This window comes from Natrix helvetica (genome assembly GCF_964273705.1).
Source record: "Natrix helvetica genome assembly, chromosome: 1".
NCBI classification, from domain to species: Eukaryota; Metazoa; Chordata; class Lepidosauria; order Squamata; family Natricidae; genus Natrix; species Natrix helvetica.
In genome coordinates, this window is record NC_138548.1 from 125,341,812 (window position 1) to 125,363,579 (window position 21,768).

The 21,768-nt window shown below is 42.2% G+C and overlaps 1 protein-coding gene across 3 annotated transcripts in view; it reads left to right on the forward strand.

Annotated features, from left to right (window-relative positions):
- The window catches only part of OBSL1 (obscurin like cytoskeletal adaptor 1), an 81,718-nt gene that overhangs the window by 11,658 nt on the left and 48,292 nt on the right, over positions 1–21,768 (forward strand). For all 3 annotated transcript variants that reach the window (XM_081936270.1, XM_081936271.1, XM_081936272.1), the window contains exons 4-12: positions 5,273–5,542; positions 7,094–7,354; positions 10,920–11,225; positions 11,876–12,151; positions 13,363–13,638; positions 13,984–14,256; positions 15,632–15,904; positions 17,613–17,885; positions 20,685–20,957. In XM_081936270.1, the coding sequence (XP_081792396.1) occupies positions 5,273–5,542; positions 7,094–7,354; positions 10,920–11,225; positions 11,876–12,151; positions 13,363–13,638; positions 13,984–14,256; positions 15,632–15,904; positions 17,613–17,885; positions 20,685–20,957 (2,481 nt within the window). The remainder of the gene's footprint in view (positions 1–5,272; positions 5,543–7,093; positions 7,355–10,919; positions 11,226–11,875; positions 12,152–13,362; positions 13,639–13,983; positions 14,257–15,631; positions 15,905–17,612; positions 17,886–20,684; positions 20,958–21,768) is intronic.

The following is a 21,768-nucleotide window of genomic DNA, read 5'->3' on the forward strand; positions in this document are numbered from 1 at the left end:
GCAATGGAAATACTATCATTGTGTGATGTACCACCAGCAATCAGAACAGAAACATTTAATACTGCATCTGCTCTTTAATTTGATAGGGATGGACTACTTCTACCCATGCAGTGTAATTTAATATCTTTTAATTATTAATTAAATTTATATAGCCTTCCATCTCACAAAATGCAACTCTGGGTGATGTACAAAAATTATGAAAAACAAATATACCAGCAAAGGGAGGACAAGAATGGACAACTAGCAATGGAATAATCTGAGCATATATCCAGATCCTTGGGACCTGGACCTGATTATATATAACTAGGTCTTGAGGGACTTCTGGAATATCAAGAGTGGAGTTAATAATCTAGTTTCTGGGAGAAGAATGTTCCATAAGGCAGACACCATGTCAGATAAGGCAAGTCTCCTGGGACCCAACAAATATAGATCCCTAGCTGATGGCACCTGCAGCATGCCTACTCTACCAGTACCTATGGAGAAGGCTAAGGTAACCAGGGAGAGGAAGTTCCTCAGATAATCTGGTTCCATTCCATTCAGAGCTTTAAAGATCAAAGCCAGTACTTTGAATTGGAAGCAGACTGGCAACCAATGCAGCTTGTGTAGTAGAGATGTAACATATGCTATTCTAGAAGTGCACATAACTGCCTTTGCTGCTATATTTTATACCAGCTGAAGCTTCTGGATACACTTCAAGGGAAGTGCCATGTGGAGCCTATGCAATAGTCAATCTGGAGGTGGCTAAGGCATGAGTGACTGTAAGTGGTCTACCAATCCAGAAAAGGGTGCAACTGATGCACAAGCAGCTGTGCAAAGGCCTCCTACCCATGATGCCACCTGCCCTTTGAGCAGGAGTCATGAAGCTAGGAGGACCACGGGACTGCACACAGGGTCTGTCTGGGACAGTGCACCAGAGATGGCAAAGTCCTAGAATTAGTGGGCCCCACAATGCAAAAACATTCAATCTTGCAAGTGTTCACCTGAAGCTTGTCGTTCCTCATCTAGACCCCCATAGGCTCCAGTCATTGAGATATGACATTCATGGCTTATTTAATTTTATTAAATAATCAAGTTACATGTACTAAATTTTATTTAAATTTGAATTTATTTTTGCGAGAGCCAATGAGACAAAACAGCAGAACTATTCAACTTGCTAGGGTGGGATCTGGAATAATTTCCCCCCTCAAAACAGCTTATTAAATACTTGATACGGGGTTTTAGATGCAATGCAAAATTGCATTTAGTGACAGATCTCAGTCTGATGAGAGAGTGTTGTTTAAGACAAAAGGCTGCTATTCAACCTCTGTCATGCTCCTGGGATTGCTCCTTGCCTTCAGGACTGCATCAATAGAAGGAAGGATTCCAAGTTTAGATGCTCTGACCCTCAGCTTTAGAACAGACCTTAACAGTAACAGTAACAGAGTTGGAAGGGTCCTTGGAGATAATCTAGTCCAACCCCCTGCTCACGCAGAAGACCTATACTAGGGATTCGAACCGCCGAACTGCCGACCTTTCTGATCGACAAGCTCAGCATCTTAGCCACTGAGCCACTTAGCCAGGCTACCTTCAGAATGGCAAAGATGATAGCATTAAAAAGATGGGGAAAGACAAGAGATGGGATATTAATGGAACTGAGGCAAGGCAAACTGATAAAGAGAAAGAAAATAGGGTTATAGAAATGCTTTCGACTGTGTAAGTCACGATGGATGGATTTCAGGCCCTTTGCTTTTCCAAGAGAGATGCTTGGAATTCATGAATTTTGCAGGATGCTCTGGGGAGAGCAAGAAGGCGGATAAAGCGGACGAAATGCCACGTGAGGCTCTGAAGGAGCAGCAAAGTTTGTTTTGCCTGGAGGGGAGAATCAGAGGGGCGGATGTGAGATAACAGGATTCAGTTATATGTCAAAGGCTGCTCTTGGTCAGGAAATCGGCTGTTATCTAAACCTCTTGAGGGTCAGACAAGAGACGAGGTAGGCTTGAGTGGCAAAAGAAGAATTAAACATTAGGAAGTGTTTTTCTGCCTGTAAGAATAGCAGTGCAGTAGAATACCTTACCCAGAGAGCTCGTAGCATCTGCACTCAGTTGAATTTTTTTTTTTTAAGTAGGCAAAATGTATTTCGTGATGGGACCCTTGTGTAGAAAAAGGGAGGGAAAAAAATAGAGAAAGAGGAAGAGGGAGAGATGGCAGACTGTTAACAGAATAGCAGAGTTGGAAGGGGACCTTGGAGATCTTCTAGTCCAACCCCCCTGCTCAAGCAGAAATCCTACACCAGTCTCTTCTTAAAAACCTCCAGTATTGGAGTACCCCCAACTTTTGAAAGCAAGTGGTTCCACTGATTATTCTGTCAGGAATTTTCCCCTTAGTTCTAGATTGGTATTGTCCTTGATTAGTTTCCATCCATTGCTTCTTGTTCTACCCTCAGGTGCCTTGGAGAATAGTTTGACTCCCTCTTCTTTGTGGCAGCCCCTGAGATATTGGAACACTGCTATCATGTCTCCCCTAGTCTTTCTTTTCATTAAACTAGACATACCCAATTCTTGCAACTGTTTTTCATGCTTTAGCCTTCAGTCCCCTAATCAACTTTGTTACTCTTCTCTGCGCAATTCCTAGCATCTCAATATATTTATTTAAATTTAAGATAAATTACATATTTATTTAACTCTAATTTATTTATTTATTTATATGGCTTTAAAAGATTTGTGTGCTCCCCCCCCCCATCCAAAAATGCAGCTTTGTGTGACTCTTATCAACTTTGGGTGGCTCACAACAACCCTGATGGGGCTGTACGCATAACAGTAGAAATAAGTGGCCCCCAAAGCCCCATTCAGTGATTGAATGAAGAATTGTTTCTCAACTTTGCCATGCTGGCTGGAGAATCCTGAGAATGGACATCCACACATGTTAAAGCCGATAAGGTTCAGAAACATCGGAGTACATTTAAACATTAGCCAACAAGAGCCTTTATTTATAGCATAGGCAATGCAACCAGTACATCAGTAAATAAATATAGGAAATTAAGCTTTAGCTTGGCCTTCTCCAAGAAATGCTAATTTCCTGTAGGGTAATATTATCCAATATCAGATGAAGTGGTGCAGACTGGTAAATCTCTACCTTATCAGCACACTCAAAATGCTATTTCCAAGGTGATTCTGCTCTTCCAAACATGGCAGACATCTTGATGGATTCTAATTGCCACGTCCTGAGGATAAGAAAAGCGGCTCATTTGGGTCTCAGCATTAACATCTACTTAACCCTCGAATTTCTTGACCCTGGAAATTGGAAGGAAAAAAAATAGAAATGATTTTCAGTTCAATATAAAGTACGGCGTTTCCCACTCTGTAAAGAGACTACATGTTGTTGATTAAGGGAGGGGCACCCGGAATGGGGGGGGGAGACATTTTTCAGAAAGGCTTAAGCCTGGCGTCTCTTTTCGAGAAACAAAACCACTGGGCTCAGTTGTGCCATCTAAACAACTCCCACCTGTCTTTTCAAAGATATTTGACATTGCTCTATCCTGCAATTTCATCTCTGTAACTCTGATCCTTGGCTTGCTGGAGGGGTAGAGAGGTGTCCTTAGCAGTGGGCTCCAAAGAGCTTACGGTACGGCCCTTGAGCGCTAAAGATACCACATGCCACCCACTTAGCGCTCTGTTCTTGTTCGGAGTAATCCTTTGGAGAAAGGCCACCCTCTTCTCCGACAGCATACCAAGGTAGAGTTGGCATCTCCTCAATAATCCACAAATCTTAAAGGTTAAAAAATAATGGCATCAAATGTTTGTGTTCATATTCCTTTTGTCAGTGTAATGTAAAGCATTCTGAAAGAAAGAGAGGGTCGCCACCATTCATTAAAGCAATTAAGTTCACCCTTACACCCATCATCAACATTTTCTCGTTTGATAGTAAATTATTCAGCGAAGACTATGGGACATTGTTACAGCATTTGTTAGAGAGCGAAGGTATCTTTTTAAGAAAGATTCAGTATTAATTAAGCCTGCGCTTATTACTGATTACTCCTTGTGGGAAAATCCTACAGAGTTTAGCTGGGTTCATCACGGTTTCTCAGGAGGGATTAAACTGTGGATAGCAAATACATGCCAGAAAAACCCATAGGGATGGAGGACACGGTTTTCTGGAGGCACATGGAACAGCAGCAGCATTTTAAATATGCTAAGAGTTCTTTCTCATCTATTTATGTTTATTAAGAATAATAAAAGATAAATCAAAGGAAAGGAAAAACTGCATGAAACAGGAAAACAGGGAAAGTTAAGAAATATAATGACCTCTAACTTGCTTTTCAACAGATAGCTACAATTTTATAATCCCTCTTCCCTCTTAAATATATAGTTCCTTCAGACTCTCGTTTAATCCAAGTCTATCTTAATCTTCAAACCCATAAGCCATCATTTCATTTCTGTCTTTTTTTTTTAGCAAAACTCCACATAAGGCTTCCAGTCTTTCAAAAAAGTGTTTGTTTTCCCCCCCCTCCTGATCAAACAGCTCAGTTTTGCCATTTTTGCAAGTTCTGACATTTTCACAACCCATTCCTGACATTTTCACAATCCATAGTGGGAATTTCATTATTCTTCCATTATTGTGCATATAATAACCTAGCAGTTAAATATTCTAAAAGGGTCCTGACCCCGAGGTCGATAGTGAGAGGGGAATTATGAAATAAAATATGGGAAAGCTTAAGAGTTGAAGGAGGAGGGTTGGGAGACTAGGGATATAGGATTGTCTGTATATAGGTAGTCCTTAAAATAATTACTTTAGCAATGAAAAAAGGGACTTACACATTTACGATCATTGTAGCATCCCGATGGTCACGTGATCAAAATTCAGATGCTTGGCAACTGGCAGGTATTTATGACTGTTGCACTATCCTGGGGTCACGTGATCTCCATTTGTTAACTGTCCCAGCTGGCTTCTCATGAGCAAAGTCAGTGGGGGAAAGATTTGATTAAATGACCACATCAGAGTGGGTTGCTCCTAGTTCAGCCCATATCGGGCAAACCGGGGGCTCTTCCCACCCCCCGGATGCTTCTGTACATGCGCAGAAGCATCGCACGTGCACGAACCGGTAGTAAAAAACATGGAAGCCCACCACTGGACCACATGATTCACTTAACTGGTTAATGACTATGGCAAAAAGATCACAAAAGCAGGGCAAAACAACTGCCTTGCTTAGCAACGGAAATGTTGGGCTCAATTGTGGTTGTAAGTTGAAGACTATCCATAGGTCTCCATATGGAGTCTTTCTGTGTCTGCCTTCCAGAACCCCAGCTACAGTTCCAGGCACCTTTGATGGATGTAGAAGTGATGGAACACCAAGATGCAGTCTTAGAGTGCCAGGTGCCTCTAGAGACAATGCCTACCGCATGGTACCTTGAAGACAAGCGCCTACAACCCAGCCCCAAGTACCTGATGGAGGAGCAGGGCCTACTGAGGCGGCTGACAGTGCGGGATGCACGGGCCGATGATGACGGCATCTACCTGTGTGAGATGGAAGGCAAGGGCCGCAGCATTGGGGAGCTCTCTGTGCAAGGTGAGGGGTTTTGAAGCAATTGTATCAATTCAAATAAATTACTAGAATACATTATAATATTTTTACATGCAAAGCCCTTCAGGTATTTCACCTGATACCTAGGCTCGGCAGTTCATCTGTGCAAATTTAACCTTAGTTCAGCTCTCGGCTCGATTTGGCAGCATATTCACAGACATGACTTGGCTAGAGTAAAAAATATTTATTGCAGATCGGAATGAAATCTCAAAAACAGCAGCTAATTGCCCCCAAGAACCAGAGATGTCAATATCTCTGCTCCTGAAGTCTAGGCTTTATCCTCCTGCCTTTCAGGAGTATTGGATATTGAGTGGGTTAGTTGGTAGCTTCAGAAGAGAGGGTGTTTTTTTATTTATTTAATGGATCGCCAGCCTCAGCCATTACACATTGTACAATAGGATAATCCTTTGTTTGGAGAACCGTCTGAGGACAGGGCTCTGTTTGAAGCTGTCCTTGGATATAAAGGCAAGTGCAGTCTAAACTCCATGTAGTGATAAAGAACCCTATCAAAGCAGGAGCTTTGACGTTAGCAACTGCGCAGAAGATTCAGCAGGCGCACTAAAAAAAAATATATGTTCTTAACATAATACAGTTTTGAATTGCCTGCAGTAGACCAAACTAGAGCCTTGATTACCTTGTGGAAAAAGACTCTGGTCTTTTCCATCCTAAGCCATTCAGAAGTATGTTTCAGGCTTCTGTAGTACATCAGAATGTACTGTATTATTACAGTACATTATATATGTACTATATTATATTATACATACATACATACATACATACATACATACATACATATATACATACATACATATATTGCATGAGAGTGGAATAGGTGTTTTATACTGTGGAATTTTAATGTTGTAAGCCTCCTGGAGTCACCCTGTGTAAGTTGGGCATTCATATACATTTGTTTAATAAATAAATAAAGCTCCAGAATTTAAACTGTTACCAAGTAGGTACGGGTAATCTCGACTTACAACAGTTTATTTAGCGACCGTTCAAGTTACAATGGCACTGACTTTTGAGCGTTTTTCACACTCACGACCTCTGTAGCAGCCCCATGAACATGTGATCAAAATTCAGACGCTTGGCAACTGGTTCATCTTTATGACCATTGCAGTGTCCTGGGGTCATGTGATCCCCTTTTGTGACTTTCTGACAAGCAAAGTCAGAGAGGAAGCCAGATTCACTTAACAACTGTGTTACTAACTTACCCACTGCAGTGATTCACTTAACAATTGTGGCAGGAAAGATCATAAAACGGGGCAAAATTCACTTAAATGTTTCACTTAACAACAGAAATTTTGGGCTCGGTTGTGGCCGTAAGTCGAGGACTGCCTGTATTCTCTCTATAAAAAGACCCAATAGAGTGATATTACATCTCTGTAATATTAACAATGTAAATCACAGCCCTTTTTTCTGGCTGTTAATAAGCGGCCACCCCAACATGGTCGTGACTGCAACATGTCACCTTGCTGACAGCTGTGTCATTTGGGTTTCCATTCTGATAGTAATTGAGCAAACTCCCCCCTTCAGGTCTCATTGTAAAGCGCTTGCCACGAAAACTGGATGTGATGGAAGGAGAAAATGCAGCCTTCTATGTGGAGACCCGGGAACCTGTGGAAGTGCCAAGTTGGGGCCGTAATGGGCAAGAACTGGTGGAGGCCCCACATACGCTTATTAGGAGCTTTGGGAAGACACATATCTTGGTGTTGGTACATGTGTCACGGCATGATGCTGGAGTCATCACTTTCATGGCGGGCGACTCACAAACTTCAGCGCAGCTTCGTGTGAAATGTGAGTAGAGAAATGTAAATGGGACTATTGAAGAAGGGAAGGAGGGATCATGCTTTTCTACCTAGGGGTCATTCAGTGTTTCTATTTGCTTTTGACATAAACATTCTTCACCAAATGAACTTCTTACTAGGGGCCTGCAAATTATTTATCTTATCCCTTGTCTTAGATTCAACAATGCCTGATATTTGGGACAAAGGAGGCTTGCCATATTCGATTACACAGAGATCTACAACAAATTTAGATTCATATTATGCTTAGTTATTTAGACTTGGCAATGATCTAGTTTGATCAAAGCTGTTTTAGAACTGATGTCAAATCAGGACAGAAGAATGAAATTACAGTACTGTACTATAACACTGCACTGTTCCAGATTGCTAAATCAATGTTTTATCTTTAGCCAACATATTTCCAAAGCAATCTAGTGCTCATGGATGCTGCTGCTTTTGCTACTTCCTAAACTGGCATGGACAAGTGCAAATTACGTCTGGCTGTACATCAGATACTCCCCCCCCCCCCCCAATCATCTTACTTATCAGACAGTCTCTCACAGGCCTCCACTTGTGATCAGATTGGTTGTCTTAATCCATGCTTGGAAATAAACCACACAAAGGCCCATATAAACTGGGACATAAATTTATGAAACATCTAAGCAATGAATGGAAGTTATTTAATAGGGCCCAGTCTTACAATTACTAAAACATGTTTGAATATTCCAGTTCTAGAAATTATCCACCACCACAATTGGTTTTTTTTCTTCCTCATACACACATTGTTTAGAACAATTGGAATTGGCATTCTCCCCTCCTAAGACTGAAATGTACATCTGAATTTTGCAAGGTTATATTTCCTGCGATTGATTTTAGAATCCATCAATCATATCTCAGCTTTACGTTTACGTTTAAAGTGACCTCAAATTAAAATTTCAGACATCCTTGGAAAAGCTTGAGAATTTAGAAAAATAAAGACCTGGCTTTTTTGTTAGATGGATAGATTATTTATTTATTTATTTATTTATTTATTTATTTATTTATTTATTTATTTATTTATTTATTTATTTATTTATTTATTTATTTATTTATTTATTTATTTATTTATTTATTTATTTATTTATTTATTTATTTATTTATTTATTTATTTATTTATTTATTTATTTATTATTTATTTATCTATCTATCTATCTATCTATCTATCTATTTATCTATTTATCTATCTATCTATCTATCTATCTATCTATCTATTTATCTATTTATCTATCTATCTATCTATCTATCTATTTATCTATTTATTTATTTATTTATTTATTTATTTATTTATTTATTATTTATTTATTTATTTATTTATTTCCTAAATCTGAGGTTCTTACATTGTCCGTCCATCCATCTATCCATCCATCTATCCATCCATCTATCCATCCATCCATCTATCTATCCATCTATCCATCCCTCCATCCCTCCATCCATCCATCTGTGAGAAGTGTTCATTGGTCCTAGGCTCCTGTGTTTCTGATTATCTACCTCAAAAGAGAATCAAATAACAGTTGGACAGCTTCCTCCAATGTAGTGCCCTCCATTTATGTAAAACTATAACTCCAACCACACCTAGACAGCATTGCTGGTTGGGGATGATAGAGGAGGATTTCGGCCTAACACATTCTGAGGCATTGAACTGAAGGAATGCAGCTCTAGAATCTTAATTATGTGTGTGGGGTGGTGGTGGTGGAGCAGGAGGGAAACAAGAAGAACTCTTAGCTAATCAAGTACACTTCTCCTGCACCGTAAGTCAGAGAGCTTATGAATCTGTTGTTCAGGGACAGTTACATAGATGGTCCATTTATATTTCTGCAAATGTAATGTTCTGGCTGGGTTGGGGGCCACTCAAACAGCAAAGCACAGAACAGGAAGTTGGATCAACCAATCAACAAGCAGGATACGCACCTCTGCACACCTCTGCATTTGGGAGGTGTTTGCATTGGGCTTACCTGCAGCGATGGCTATAGGAAGTTGCGGGCAACTCTAAATCAGCCTTTAAGAGATCTGTATCTGAGTTTAGTATGAATAACTCTTGATCAAGAGTTCTTGTACTTGAAATGTCTTGGGAACAGGTTCATCATGGATAAAAAGGTGTTCTAACTTCAGTTGTTTTTGTTATCTTATTTTTTTTTTGCTGCAGTCCAAATATCTTTCGACTTTCTGCTTCCACGGGAGCACTTGGGAAGTTTCCTTTGTTGTTAAAAGTAAAATATATTCTGGGAAGCTGCATTCTAAAGGAAGCTGTGTAGCATTTGCATTTCTCTCAACAATTCTCCATCCATTTCCCATGTTCAATAAATATTTTGTTAAAAATGATCTGCATACTTTAGTTTTCTTCCACTCACATATAATTTGCAGTCATTCTATTTTACATGCAAAATCAACTAACTCTCTGACATATTAATTTTGGAATTCATATGCCTCACTGCAGGATGCGTACCTAACATTCATCACAAACTGTTCAGTTTCTCAGCCAACAATATGGCAACGACTGCATATAAAATGAAATATACCTTTGTCTCCTGATATACATATTTATAATGTCACCCCAAGCATTTTTTATACATTTAATACATCAGGCAACCTAGGGGATATCTCACTTCTTTGTGTTACTTCCTGTTCAGTGTTGAAGCCTTTGCTAAGACTTCAGTTTATTATCACATAAGCTTTACTACCATCATACATTGCTATTATCCCTTTGAGAAATCAACCTTCATATATGTGCAGATCAATCCACAATTTAACCCTAATCAGTGTATCATACAATTTTTTAAATCAACAAACTATAATTAAATTTCTTTTTTTTAAATTTTCATAACAATTAAAATTAGCCCTTCAATTAAATGAATTCCACTCAATATTAATTATATTTTGTTTTCTTAATGTTGTTGTGAGATTGTGTCACTATAACTTGGGAGTTTGCCACTAAAATTTTTGCTAGTGAGAACGTAGGGGGAGGTGTCTCAAAATGGGCCTATGCGTCACTTGTAGTTTGCATACTGCAGCACAGAAAGATTATTTTCTGCTTTGAGTCAAGCTCAGCTTGAGGTTACGTCATTCTTAGGTCCCTGTAGTTTTCTTGACAACCGTAAGAATATGGTAAAGTTAGTTGCAAAGACTTAGTTCTGACACATTGCCTGAAATTAGGAATGGGCTGGAAGAAAGCCATTAATCTGAAAGAGATTCCTGTGAACATGGAAATTCAATGGGAAGATAGCTCACTTTTCAGAGAGATTGTGCCCAGCCTGTGGATGGGATTCTACTTACAGAAACATATTTATAATTTGTGGATCTTCCTAAAGCCAACTTGATCCCTAGATGCCAAGCTTAGGCTAACAAGTTATGGTTAGTTACCTCTTTGGGACAGAAATAGTCCAGTCACAGATATGTTTCATAGAACAAATCTATATTTAATTGTCTATTGTAAAATGCTGCACTTTGCAGAGATTTCAGAAGTTTTAATTACTCCGCAAGGTTTGTGGGGATTGGGTGGTTATTGCAGGGAGAAGATAATATAAAGGATTTCTTTTTCCTAGGTGCCAAAAGGATTCCACCAAGTGCACCTGTGGAAGTAAAGATGTGCACCACACGTAGCAATGCTGCCCTCCTGACGTGGTGCCCACCACCAAATCTACACCGTAGCCCACCAAGCAGCTACATCCTTGAGAGGCAGACTGTAGGAGAGGCTGAGTGGGTGCCTTGCCTAACCACTGATGTCGCTAGCATGGTTGAAGTTCCAGGGGGTGGTATGCCCCAGGAGGCTGACTACCGCTTCCGTGTATGCTCTGCCAATCAGTATGGGTGCAGTGCGCATGTGGAATTCCCAGGCTCCGTGCATCTTGGTAAGCCTCCCTGCTCCTCAAAGGTGGGGCTTCCTCTTTGCATAAGAATGGGCGTTTCAAGCATTTCTCTCTTCCGATTTTGGCTGCTTTGTGACTGGCAAGTTCCTCAGGCACTACTGACTAGTCAATTGCTTTTTCCTCCTCCCACTGCACTAGCGCACTAGTCTGCTTTTCCCCACTGGCTGTTCTTCATTTGCATCCTTCTTACACATTCAGGTTGCTGAATACCTTCCTTCCCCCCCCCCTTTTCTTTCAGAGTTTGAGCTCTACTGGAATAGTTTATCCTGTATGCTTGGTTTTGCAAATTGTGCTAGCCATGTGTATACACCCGCTATTGGACCTACAATCAGCGGGGTCTGTACGGCTGCTACTTTTTAAAGCCTAGATTTGCAAATCCAAATGACTAGAGTCATCATAACACATTTGTCTCAAACTGTAAACTTAAGACTAATAAATATTACCTTGAGATATACTAGGTCTGTTTAAGCCCCACCAAAGGACGGTTTAGTTTTATCGAGAGCAGCTGTAATCACAAGGTCTTGCAAGTTGCAAGATTTGGTGACAGATCTCCATCAAGAGCCTTCTCTCTACATACCTATATAGGGCTGTAGGGCTGTTACTACTCTCCCAACCTTTGATTGTTCTTCCAGTGCCCAGAGTCCATATAAAGGAGGGACTGCACGATGTGACGGTTTGTAGCAACGAGGATGCCACTTTTTCAGTGAAGCTGTCAGCTCCCATGTCTGGTTGCTGGTACCTCAGTGGCAAGAGGCTGGCAAAGGAAGAGGAAGACCAGCAGTACCTCATCATACACAGTGGAGTGAGCCATACTTTGCAGGTCAAAAATGTGCCGTTAGCTGCCAATGGATCCGAGGTGCGATTTGAAGCCAATGGCGTGAAAGAATCAGCAGTGTTACATGTACAAGGTGAGCTCTTAGTTGGTTCTGAGAACAGATCAGTAATTAGAAACAATTATATTTATTTATTTATTAAAATTGTGTTTGCACGTGCCCCACACCCACAATGCAAGGCACCCCGTCCACCTGTGCATATGCACATGACCCCCCCTGAGCATGTATGCGTGACCTCCCTCTCCCCATGGGGGGGGGAGAGTTTTTGCCCTCTCCAGGCTCCGGAGGCTGTCCTCAAGCCTCCGAGAGGTTGAAATGGCCTCCCCTGGGTTCCAAAGGCCCTCTAGAGGCCGGAAACACACCCGTTTCTGAACTTCCGAAAGTCCTGTTTTTTGCCCTCCCAAGGCTCCAGAGGCTTTTCTCAAGCCTCCGGGAGGACGAAAATGGCCTCCCCAAGGCTCCAGAGGCCCTCCCTGAAGCCTCCTATTGCCAAAAATGGAGTGGTGTGTGTGTGCTGCACCCCCCATTCCGCCCCCCCCCAACGCATGTGCGCACGTCTCCCGCATACACGGCAGACCCAAAAATCAGCTGGACGGTGGGAGGTACGTGGGCATGTGCAGTGGAGCTGCCCTGGGCTACGGCTCACATGCCTGCCTAGAGGGCTCCAAGTGCCATAGGTTCGCCATCACGGCTATAGCGCTTTTTACAGCCCTCTCTTAAGTGGCTTACAGTACATATTGCTCCCAAAAATCTGGCTCCTCACTATACCGACCTGGGAAGGATGGAAGGTTAAGTCAACCTCGAGCCTTTCAGGATCGAACTCCTGGCTGGGGCCAAGAGGTTGCCTGCAATATGGTGCATCGCATTCTAACACACTGCACCACCACTGCTCAGTTTATGGCTATTCCAATTTGCAGTATAATTCCCTCGCTGTGGTTTTCAAATTAAACAAACCCCAAAAATAATAATAATCGTGAGATCCAATAGCGTAGTTCTATGTGAAGCATGACTTGCCCTGCTGCCCCATGTTTTTCCCATGACTTGCTTGCAACTATGATGCATTGACCTGCAAAGGCTGTGTGAGGAAGCCAGTGTTCGCCCTTTACTGTATGTTTGCAGTAAAGACAAGCAGTGCAAAGCTTCAGCTCCATCCCAGCGCATACTGTATCCTAAGGGACTTCCTAAGTGGCTTGGAATGTATACAAAATGGTCCAATGCTGTTATGATCGCAGGAATAGCCCAAGATGAAACAAATGCTGTTATGCATAGATTTTACTTGCTTTCAGCTCCACAGGTACATATTACTCCAGTGCCTGAGGCCAGGCGACTCCGAGCCCTTCTTCCTGGGATGCCTCTGCTTCTGGAATGCGAGCTTTCCATGCCTGATGCCCCTGTCTGCTGGCTCAAAGATGGGAATCCTATAGCTTTGAATAATGGTGCTTGTGTCCAATCAGAAGGCTACATTCATAAGCTGTTGATTCCCTCTGTCTGCTCTTTGGACTCTGGGACATATATATGTGATGCCAGAGATGATGCCATCAGCTTCACTGTGACCGTGGAAGGTAAGTGGAAAGAAAGAAAAAAATCTCTTGATTTAAGCAGGGCTGTTTACAGTGTAAAGGTGCATGTCCTTTTATAGGGTTTAGTGCCAAAGATATGGAGCTTGAAGCTCCATAAGGATTTTGAATATAGCTGAGTTCCAAGAAAAAACTAAGTCCAGTTGCCTCCTAAAAAAGCACCTTCAGGATAGCTGATCCCACATAAAATAATATCCAATGTTTTCTGTCATTTGACTATTAGCAGAGTTTAGCCTGTAATCATATCCTTTCTTTCCAAATGTGGACATTCAGTCATGATTCCGAGCTTGGCAACAATTGGTCCCGTCACCATATTTCTCCCCTCCACAGAACCTCCTGTGAAGGTTATTCAGTCCAATTCCAAAGAGGCTCACAGCTACAATGTCGCGGATCGTGTGGTGCTGTCCTGTGAGTTATCCCACCCTGATGTCACTGTGCGTTGGTACAAGGATGGAGAAACTCTGAAAGAGAGCAAGGACCTCCTGATGGAGAACGTGGGACCTCACCATCGCTTGATCATTTCCTCAGCCAGAGTGCAGGATACTGGGGAATTTGTATGTGACATTGGTGGAGAATCTGTCTTTTTCAACCTTATTGTTGCAGGTCAGTAGCCTCTCCAGACGACACAGATCACTGTCTAATTTTATCCTAATTGCACAATTGCTTAAAAGTTATACAAAAGAATTCTACAAAAGTGGTTACTGCTCGGTCCAAATTCTGTTATTTGTAAGCTTGTGATACTAAGTATTTCTCAAGTATTTCTAGAGTAGAATGCATTTTAACAAAGGCATGGAAAACAGAAAATAGTTGCGGTATGTTTTGACTTCAAGTTTCTGATTAAAAACTTGCCTACAAAATCTATGGAAAAATGAAATAACTTGCTTTTGCAATGCTGTAAGCAAGGAGTGATTTCTAAACTCAGGAGAATTTTGTGCCTCTAGACCTTAGCAACCTGGAGTCTAGTGCGCACTTTAAGATTTTTCAAATCTGAAACATTGAGCTGTTTATGAAATGGCCTAATGCGATTTCATTGCAAATGTGAGATTTGAAAGAATTTTTTTCTACCTCTTCTTTCTAATGGAAATGGTGAGTCTTAACCTGGGAGGGGGAGAAAATAGAAACCTCATCATCCACATTGTTGTTCCAAATGCTTAGCATGAACTCAAGTGAAGGAGCCACTAGAGATACCTGAAAGTCTTCCTATAAAGCCTGATTACTTTGTTCCCTTCAGGTGGAAGCAGGTACTGTGCCACCTCTTAATCAAAGACAAAAACTCCTGCAGGCAAAACCAAGAGCAAGTCGGGACCAAGCACTCTCTCAGTGTATTTTTTAAAAAAAGCATTTGACCAACTTCATCAAAGGATCAGAAAGCCTTTCCTATGCCTTCTGGTTCAATTTCTTTTTATGTTGTGATACAAGAGCCAAGGGATATAATTTTGAACCAGAGATGGGTCGCTATTTTTTTTTACTACTAATTCGGCTGCGCTCCCATGCGTGCTACACTTCTGCGCATGCGCAGAAGCATCTGGGCGGATGGGCGGAGCCTCCCACCGCCGCTACTACCGGTTCAGCCAATTCGGGCCGAACCAGCAGCAATCCACCTCTGTTTTGAACCCAGTGGATATAAAAGCCTGAGGTTAATTTACTGCAAAAGTGTTCTCTTGCTTTAGGAAAGTTTTTCTTTGGTCTTTCTCTGCTTTGCTCACCATAGCCATACTCTTAAGAGCACACTTTTACTATTCTGATGAGGCTGCGTTCAACTTAACCCCCAGCCTTTGAGTGTGGACGCTCACTCCCTGCCCTTAGTAATGTTAGTGTTAAAAACGAATGTTTCCCCTTCTGTCTGATAGTCTGACAGAACAGAAGCAGCTTAAGGATGCAATGCAAATAGGATGCCCTTAGCAAATTTCCATGTGCAGATAAAGTGGTGTGGTAAGAAGGTACCACAATCTTCCCAGCACATTTCTTTGCTCCACAGAAACTCCTGTCCACATTATGCACTGCAGCCCTGAGGAAGCCCACACCTACCTGGTCTCAGAGCGTGTGGTGCTGGCCTGTGAGCTGTCCCGTCCTAACGCCCCTGTGTGCTGGTACAAGGATGGGGAAAAGGTGGAGGAAAGCCAGGACCTCCTGCTGGAGAACGAAGGTCCACACTGCCGGCTGATCCTTGTCTCTGCCCACATCCAGGATACAGGAGAGTTTGTGTGTGATGCAGGTGGTGACTCTGCCTTCTTCAACATCACTATCACAGGTTAGAAATAGCCTTTCTAAGCATGCCTTATTCATGTAGAATTGCTTTTTCTTTTTCAACTCTCTTCATTTGGACTCAAGGTGCAGTACATGACGCTCCTAAACCAGCCTTTCCCAACCTGCAGGTGGATTAGGCCTGCACTCCCCAGAAAACTCAGAATTTCTCATATTGGGGAAAGCTGGGATATCTGTTCTAAGAAATTGTTCTGCCGACTGCTGGGCAGGCAGCCCAGTTCTGTTTTGCTTTGGTAAAGAGAAATTTTTGGTTGTTTATTTGCCTCTCACGGGAGAGGTGGGATAGATCTTTGTTTATTTTATGTTACTTCTAGCACCACTGTTTCTGGGTTTCTAATACTTGGAGGCACTTGTGATTTGTTATATCTCAGAAAGTTGGTTTTTACTCAATAGCAGGGACGTGCGGTCAGGGGAGGCAGGGAAGGCAGAGCCTCACCGCTCTCATCATGAAAAGAAAAAAAAAGGGAAAAGGCACACGTGGTCCGATTCCCTGCCTTCCTGAGTCAACATGAAGGGGACCGTGGAGCGCGAGCCCATCATGTTGACTCAGGAAGGCGGGGAATGGGACCACGGGTGCAGGAGGCTGAGGCTGCCTCAGCCTCCTGCACATGTGGTCCCATTCCCCGCCTTCCTGATGACGTCACCAGCCTCACCAGCATAAACCTCATCGCACGTCACTGCTCAATAGAATAGATGAAGTTCATTTCTGTGCTTGAGTCCCCACAATTCTGGGTGTTTATCCTCATTGGAAGGAAGTTCAAGAAGGAACCATACAAGCAGTCCCAGGAAATCTCTGGAAGTGGTTCTTTCACACTGTGCTATAAAGATGGTTTGGTCCAGGCTAGAGAACTCTTCTAATTAATTAATCTTCATATTATGAAAAAAAATTGGTCCAGTGTTTAAGGCATCAGGCTAGAAACCAGGAGACTGTGAGTTCTAATCTTGCCTTAGGTATGAAAGCAGGTTGGGTGACTGGCCTAGTCACTCTCTTTCAGCTTAACTTCACAGGCGGTTGTTGTAGGGAAAACAGGAGGAGGAAGGAGTATTATATATGTTTAAAAAGAACAATTATGGTGGGATGAAAATAAATAAAACAGTGGAAGCTGCATTATGCTGAGATGTATTTTTGTTTTAGTCTATCTAGTGCAGTGATGGTGGTGAACCTTTTGGGCTTGATATGTCAAAATTCAAAAAAATGTCTACATTGACCTCCTGGTGTGTCTTACACATACACACCACAGACAGGGTGTGTAAGTGTAAGACAAAGGAGGCCTCTCCAGATCTTCTCTCCTCTGTTCTCCTCTGGATTCTTGTCTCCAAGACCCTCTGAACAGACTCTCTGGAAATCACGGAAGGAGGCCCTGATCCCGCAGGAGCTCTGGAGCCTCTGAAAATCAAGTGAGAATGCTCACCTGATTTTTAGAGGCCTCAGGGGCTGTGCGAGAGACTTTTCTCCTGTGACTTTCAGTGGGGCCGGAGGCCTGGCGTGTCACCAAAAATGACATGGTGTACCATAGGTTTGCCATCACTTTTCTAATGCAATATATTTTAACCAACTTTGCAACTTTTCATAGACCTTCATGCAGCCCTAACTAAAGATATCAGGGTTTAAAACGGAAGTCTGCCAGACAAAATAGGTTTACTGCTACTGAATTATGATATTTTGCTCACATTTGGTGTCCTTCCTGTTCCAGAGCCACCTGTACAGGTGGTGTGCTCCAATGCAGATGAGGCTCATACCTACTGGGCTTTAGAACAAGTAACTTTGGCCTGTGAGCTGTCCTGCCCTAATGCTCTCGTGCACTGGTATAAGGATGGGAAAGCAGTAGAAGAAACGGAGGTTCTGCGGCTGGAAAGCGAAGGGCCTCATCACCGCCTGATCATTGCCTCAGCCCAGGTGCAAGACACGGGGGAATTTGTATGCGATCTGGGAGGCGATTCTGTCTTTTTCATTGTAACTGTTTCAGGTCAGTATGATTTGTCTCTCCCCCCCCCCCCCCCCCCCGGCTCACTTGGGGATCTAAATTGTATTTTTCTTGACAAAGCCATAGCAGGTGATTATGCCCGGCTAAGCGTGTCTGACTCAAGTTGGGTTAGACACAGTTCAGATTTGGATGGGAAACCACAGGGAAATCCCGGGGTTTACTGAGGAGCTGCATAAACAACCCAGATGAAGGGATTAACAAACCATTTCCACTCTGTTGCTAAGAAAGGAATCTAGGTGTGTCATGTGATCCACAAGATTTAAGTTTGATTTAGGGGAGCCTTTACCTTAAAAAAAACAAGAATCTGTGATGCATGCCACTTAAAAGAGCTATTGTGTTCTGGAATTCAGACAGGGCTGGGCGTTTTTGTAATTATCATAGTTGCACGTTTGATTTAATTCACCAGACTCGAGGGAGCTGATGCTGCAGGAGGTTTCAGCCATCTTCCTCTTTGTCCCTTTTCTCAGCCAGATTACAGCAGGGGGTCGTCTTCTTTACCTTTCTCCTTTGAAATTGCTCTCCGTTCTTTCCTACACTCAGCTTACTTGTGGCTGAATCGCGACTGATACTTTTCTGCACACTTTAGAATGATGTGTCGGATGCTTGGTGTTCCCTGACCTTGGTTGTTTTCCAGCAGATATTTCGTTACCAGGTTCAGTAACAAAATGGTCAAATCAGCTGTTATTGGACAGAGAGACATAAACCTCATCTACACGCCATTTATTGGTACAACCAAAAGTCATAGAAGGAAACAACCATTTTGGAACACATCCTCCCCAGCAACAGACACCCAGATAAGCAGGAAACGGCACTAGATAAGCAATCAAGAACAAAGAACATCCTAATCAAGGAACAATCAACAAGAAATCATCCCCCAACAGCCAAGACTGGCAGGGCAAGGAATATATATAAACAGCATACAAACCCCACTCTCCCTCACACCTACGATGCTACCTAGCCTGATTATAAGATATCTGCAGGAAAACAGCCAAGTTCAGAGTCTTATCAAGAATCCAGCAGTCCAACTGAGAGCTGCATAGATTCTCTACTATAGCATTGGGACTTTGATTTGTTGAAAGAGTTGGCTGGACTGTTATCTCATGAAGGTTGGTTTTGTAGCGGCAATCCTGCAGTTTCCCTGGATTCATGGCTACGGTTTAGAGTAATCTTTGCTGTGTCAAATGGGACATTTGGGACTTTCGTTATGGACATACAGTACCTGGAGCAGGGGACATTATGCCAGTAACTCTCATCCTCATCATTGTGGGTCAGAACTACTGTAAAGCGCTCTTCATACGGCTGTTTCTGAAAACCGCATAGAAGCTGTCCAGAATGGTCCAGAATGCAGCAACCTGTTTTTAGCTCATAGCTCTCAATACTAGCAGACTCTGAGACCTTTCCTGGTTTCCTGTTGCCTTCTGAGTGCAACTCCTACAGCTCATTTTGGCCTTAAAAACTTTTATGGTTTAACACCAAGCTACCTGAACAAATGACCTCTCCAGCCTATTTCAATCAACCTTCAAAACAAACTAAATACAAGAATAACTTTCAAAGCAGTTTGTTGGCAATTATGCATAATGGACAAAGAGCTAAACTGCCTCACACATAAAAATTACATTGTCATAGGGCTCAGAAATACTCTGCTTGCTGCATTTATTCCCCATTTGTGTGATAGTTTTGTCATACTAAAAACAGTCATTCATCAGTAACTTTTGTTGGGATTCAGATTTGATCTTTATTTTTTGACGTTCTAATCAGACCTGTGGAAAAAAATGTCAGTTCTTTTTATCCAATTGGGCTTGATTATAGGACTACCAGATCTCAAAATGTTAAAATAAAGGTCAGATTTGCTTATTAATTTGCACATTTCACTTAGCTCCAAATATCCTCAAGCGCCCTGCATTCATCATTGATCCACCTCTCAATTTTATGCCTACTTTTCTACTCTTTTCTAGTGACTCTGCACCATAATGACAAGCTTTGCATAACACTTAGGCAAGGCAAAATGAAGATAGTAGTTTTGGGTTCAACAAGTTATAGGAACTCAGCCCTTATCTTAATACGTTGTGTAAATCGGATTTATTTATTCGTATGTAATATATTGTGACGGTGCTGCAATTGTAATTTTAAAGTGTTTATTAAGGGTTAAGCAATATGAGAACACATTGAATGTAGCTTGTTTTTATTCAGGATGTATGCCTAATTGTGCATAAACGAATTATAGTTTATTCAACAAATTGTAAATCATGACTTACCTCACTACAGGAACCAGACCAACATGTCCTATGTTGGATTTCAAAGGCATTGTGGCAAGCACCTCTTCTCTTATATTTTATAAAAAGCCAAACATGTAGATAGACAAATAAGCTTAATTTGCAGCAAAGCACTTCCATTTCAGTTCCAGCTGTGCATGTGCATCAGAGGTGGGTTACTCCTGGTTTGGCCCGGTTTGGCCGAATTGGTAGTGGAATTCAAGTCTGGGTCACAGAACCGGCAGCAACCCAGGCGTGGCATGCCCCCGATCCGGTTCTCTCGCTGCTGCTGGGCCGCTGCCATTTTAGTTTTTAGTGACTGCGTGTGCGCAGTTCACTGTATATTGTTCTGCACATGCGCAAAAACAATTTACATTGAACAGCGCACGCGCGGGTTGTGAACCGGTAGTAAAACCGGCAGCAGCCCACTCCTGATTTGCATATAAGTAAGTTTCAGGGAAGGGGAAAATGTATTTCATAATCCTATTTCTACCAACCCTCATTCATAGAATGTATTCTCTTGCCACAGACCATCCTGTAAGGATCATACACTCCAATGATGAAGAGAGCCATGTCTACCAGGCTGCAAAACGCATAGAGCTGTCCTGCGAGCTTTCTCGTCCTGATGCCCTCGTACATTGGTACAAGGATGGAGAAGAGGTGGAAGAAAGTGAAGGACTCCTACTGGAGAGTGAGGGCCCTCACCGTCGGCTGGTCATTCCTTCAGCTCAAGTAGAAGATTCTGGGGAGTTTGTGTGTGATGCAGGTGGCGATTCGGCATTCTTCAACATCACTGTCACAGGCAAGAGAATTATTGTATCCTACTAGGCAAAGGCCATCTTCATGTACTTTCATTTCTTCCCCTGCCAAGTGTCTTCTGGGGCAGCGGTGGTGGTGGTGGACTGGATTACAGCTCTTAGAATTTTCATATCACAAGAGACAAAGTTTGTGGTTGGTTGGGAGTTATGGAAATTAAAGTCTAGTAAATTTAGAGTGCTCTGGGTGATGTGAGCTGCTGCACACTGAGTTGTTTCAAAGGCTCCATGGGTGTATTTTGGTCTGAAGGAGAGCTGAATTTGTCCCTGGCCCACTTATACTGTGCTGTTTTTCTGATGAATGATTGAACAGAAGCACCTAGGGACTTTGCGAATGAGCACAGAGCAGTTGTGCTTTCCATGTTCAGTTCTTAGCTTCAGATAATTGGTGGTCACTCAGAGATATAATGACTACGAATGTAGGACTTGCACAGTAAGCTATTCTGCGTCATAAGGCAGCCTATCTTCCACTGGTTATCTAATCCTCCCACAAGGCTGTTTATGTTAGGTGTCCTGCCGTCACAACATCCCTTGTCAATGAATAACACAAACTGATTATGCCTTGTGAAAGGCAATTCTTCCCTTTGTTTTCTCAAGCCTCCTAGTTTGAAATGATCTTCAATTTTTGTTATGAGAAGGGGTGAATATTTTCTCTAATATTTTCTCTTCCTTTTTGCTTCACACAAAACAACTTTCAGAACACAAACGCTGCCCTGGTGCACCAGTTCCTCTTTCCTCCTAGGTTTTGGTCAGCTATAAAGTATTGTAAGCAGGTTCCCTCCAGGTGTTTTGGACTAC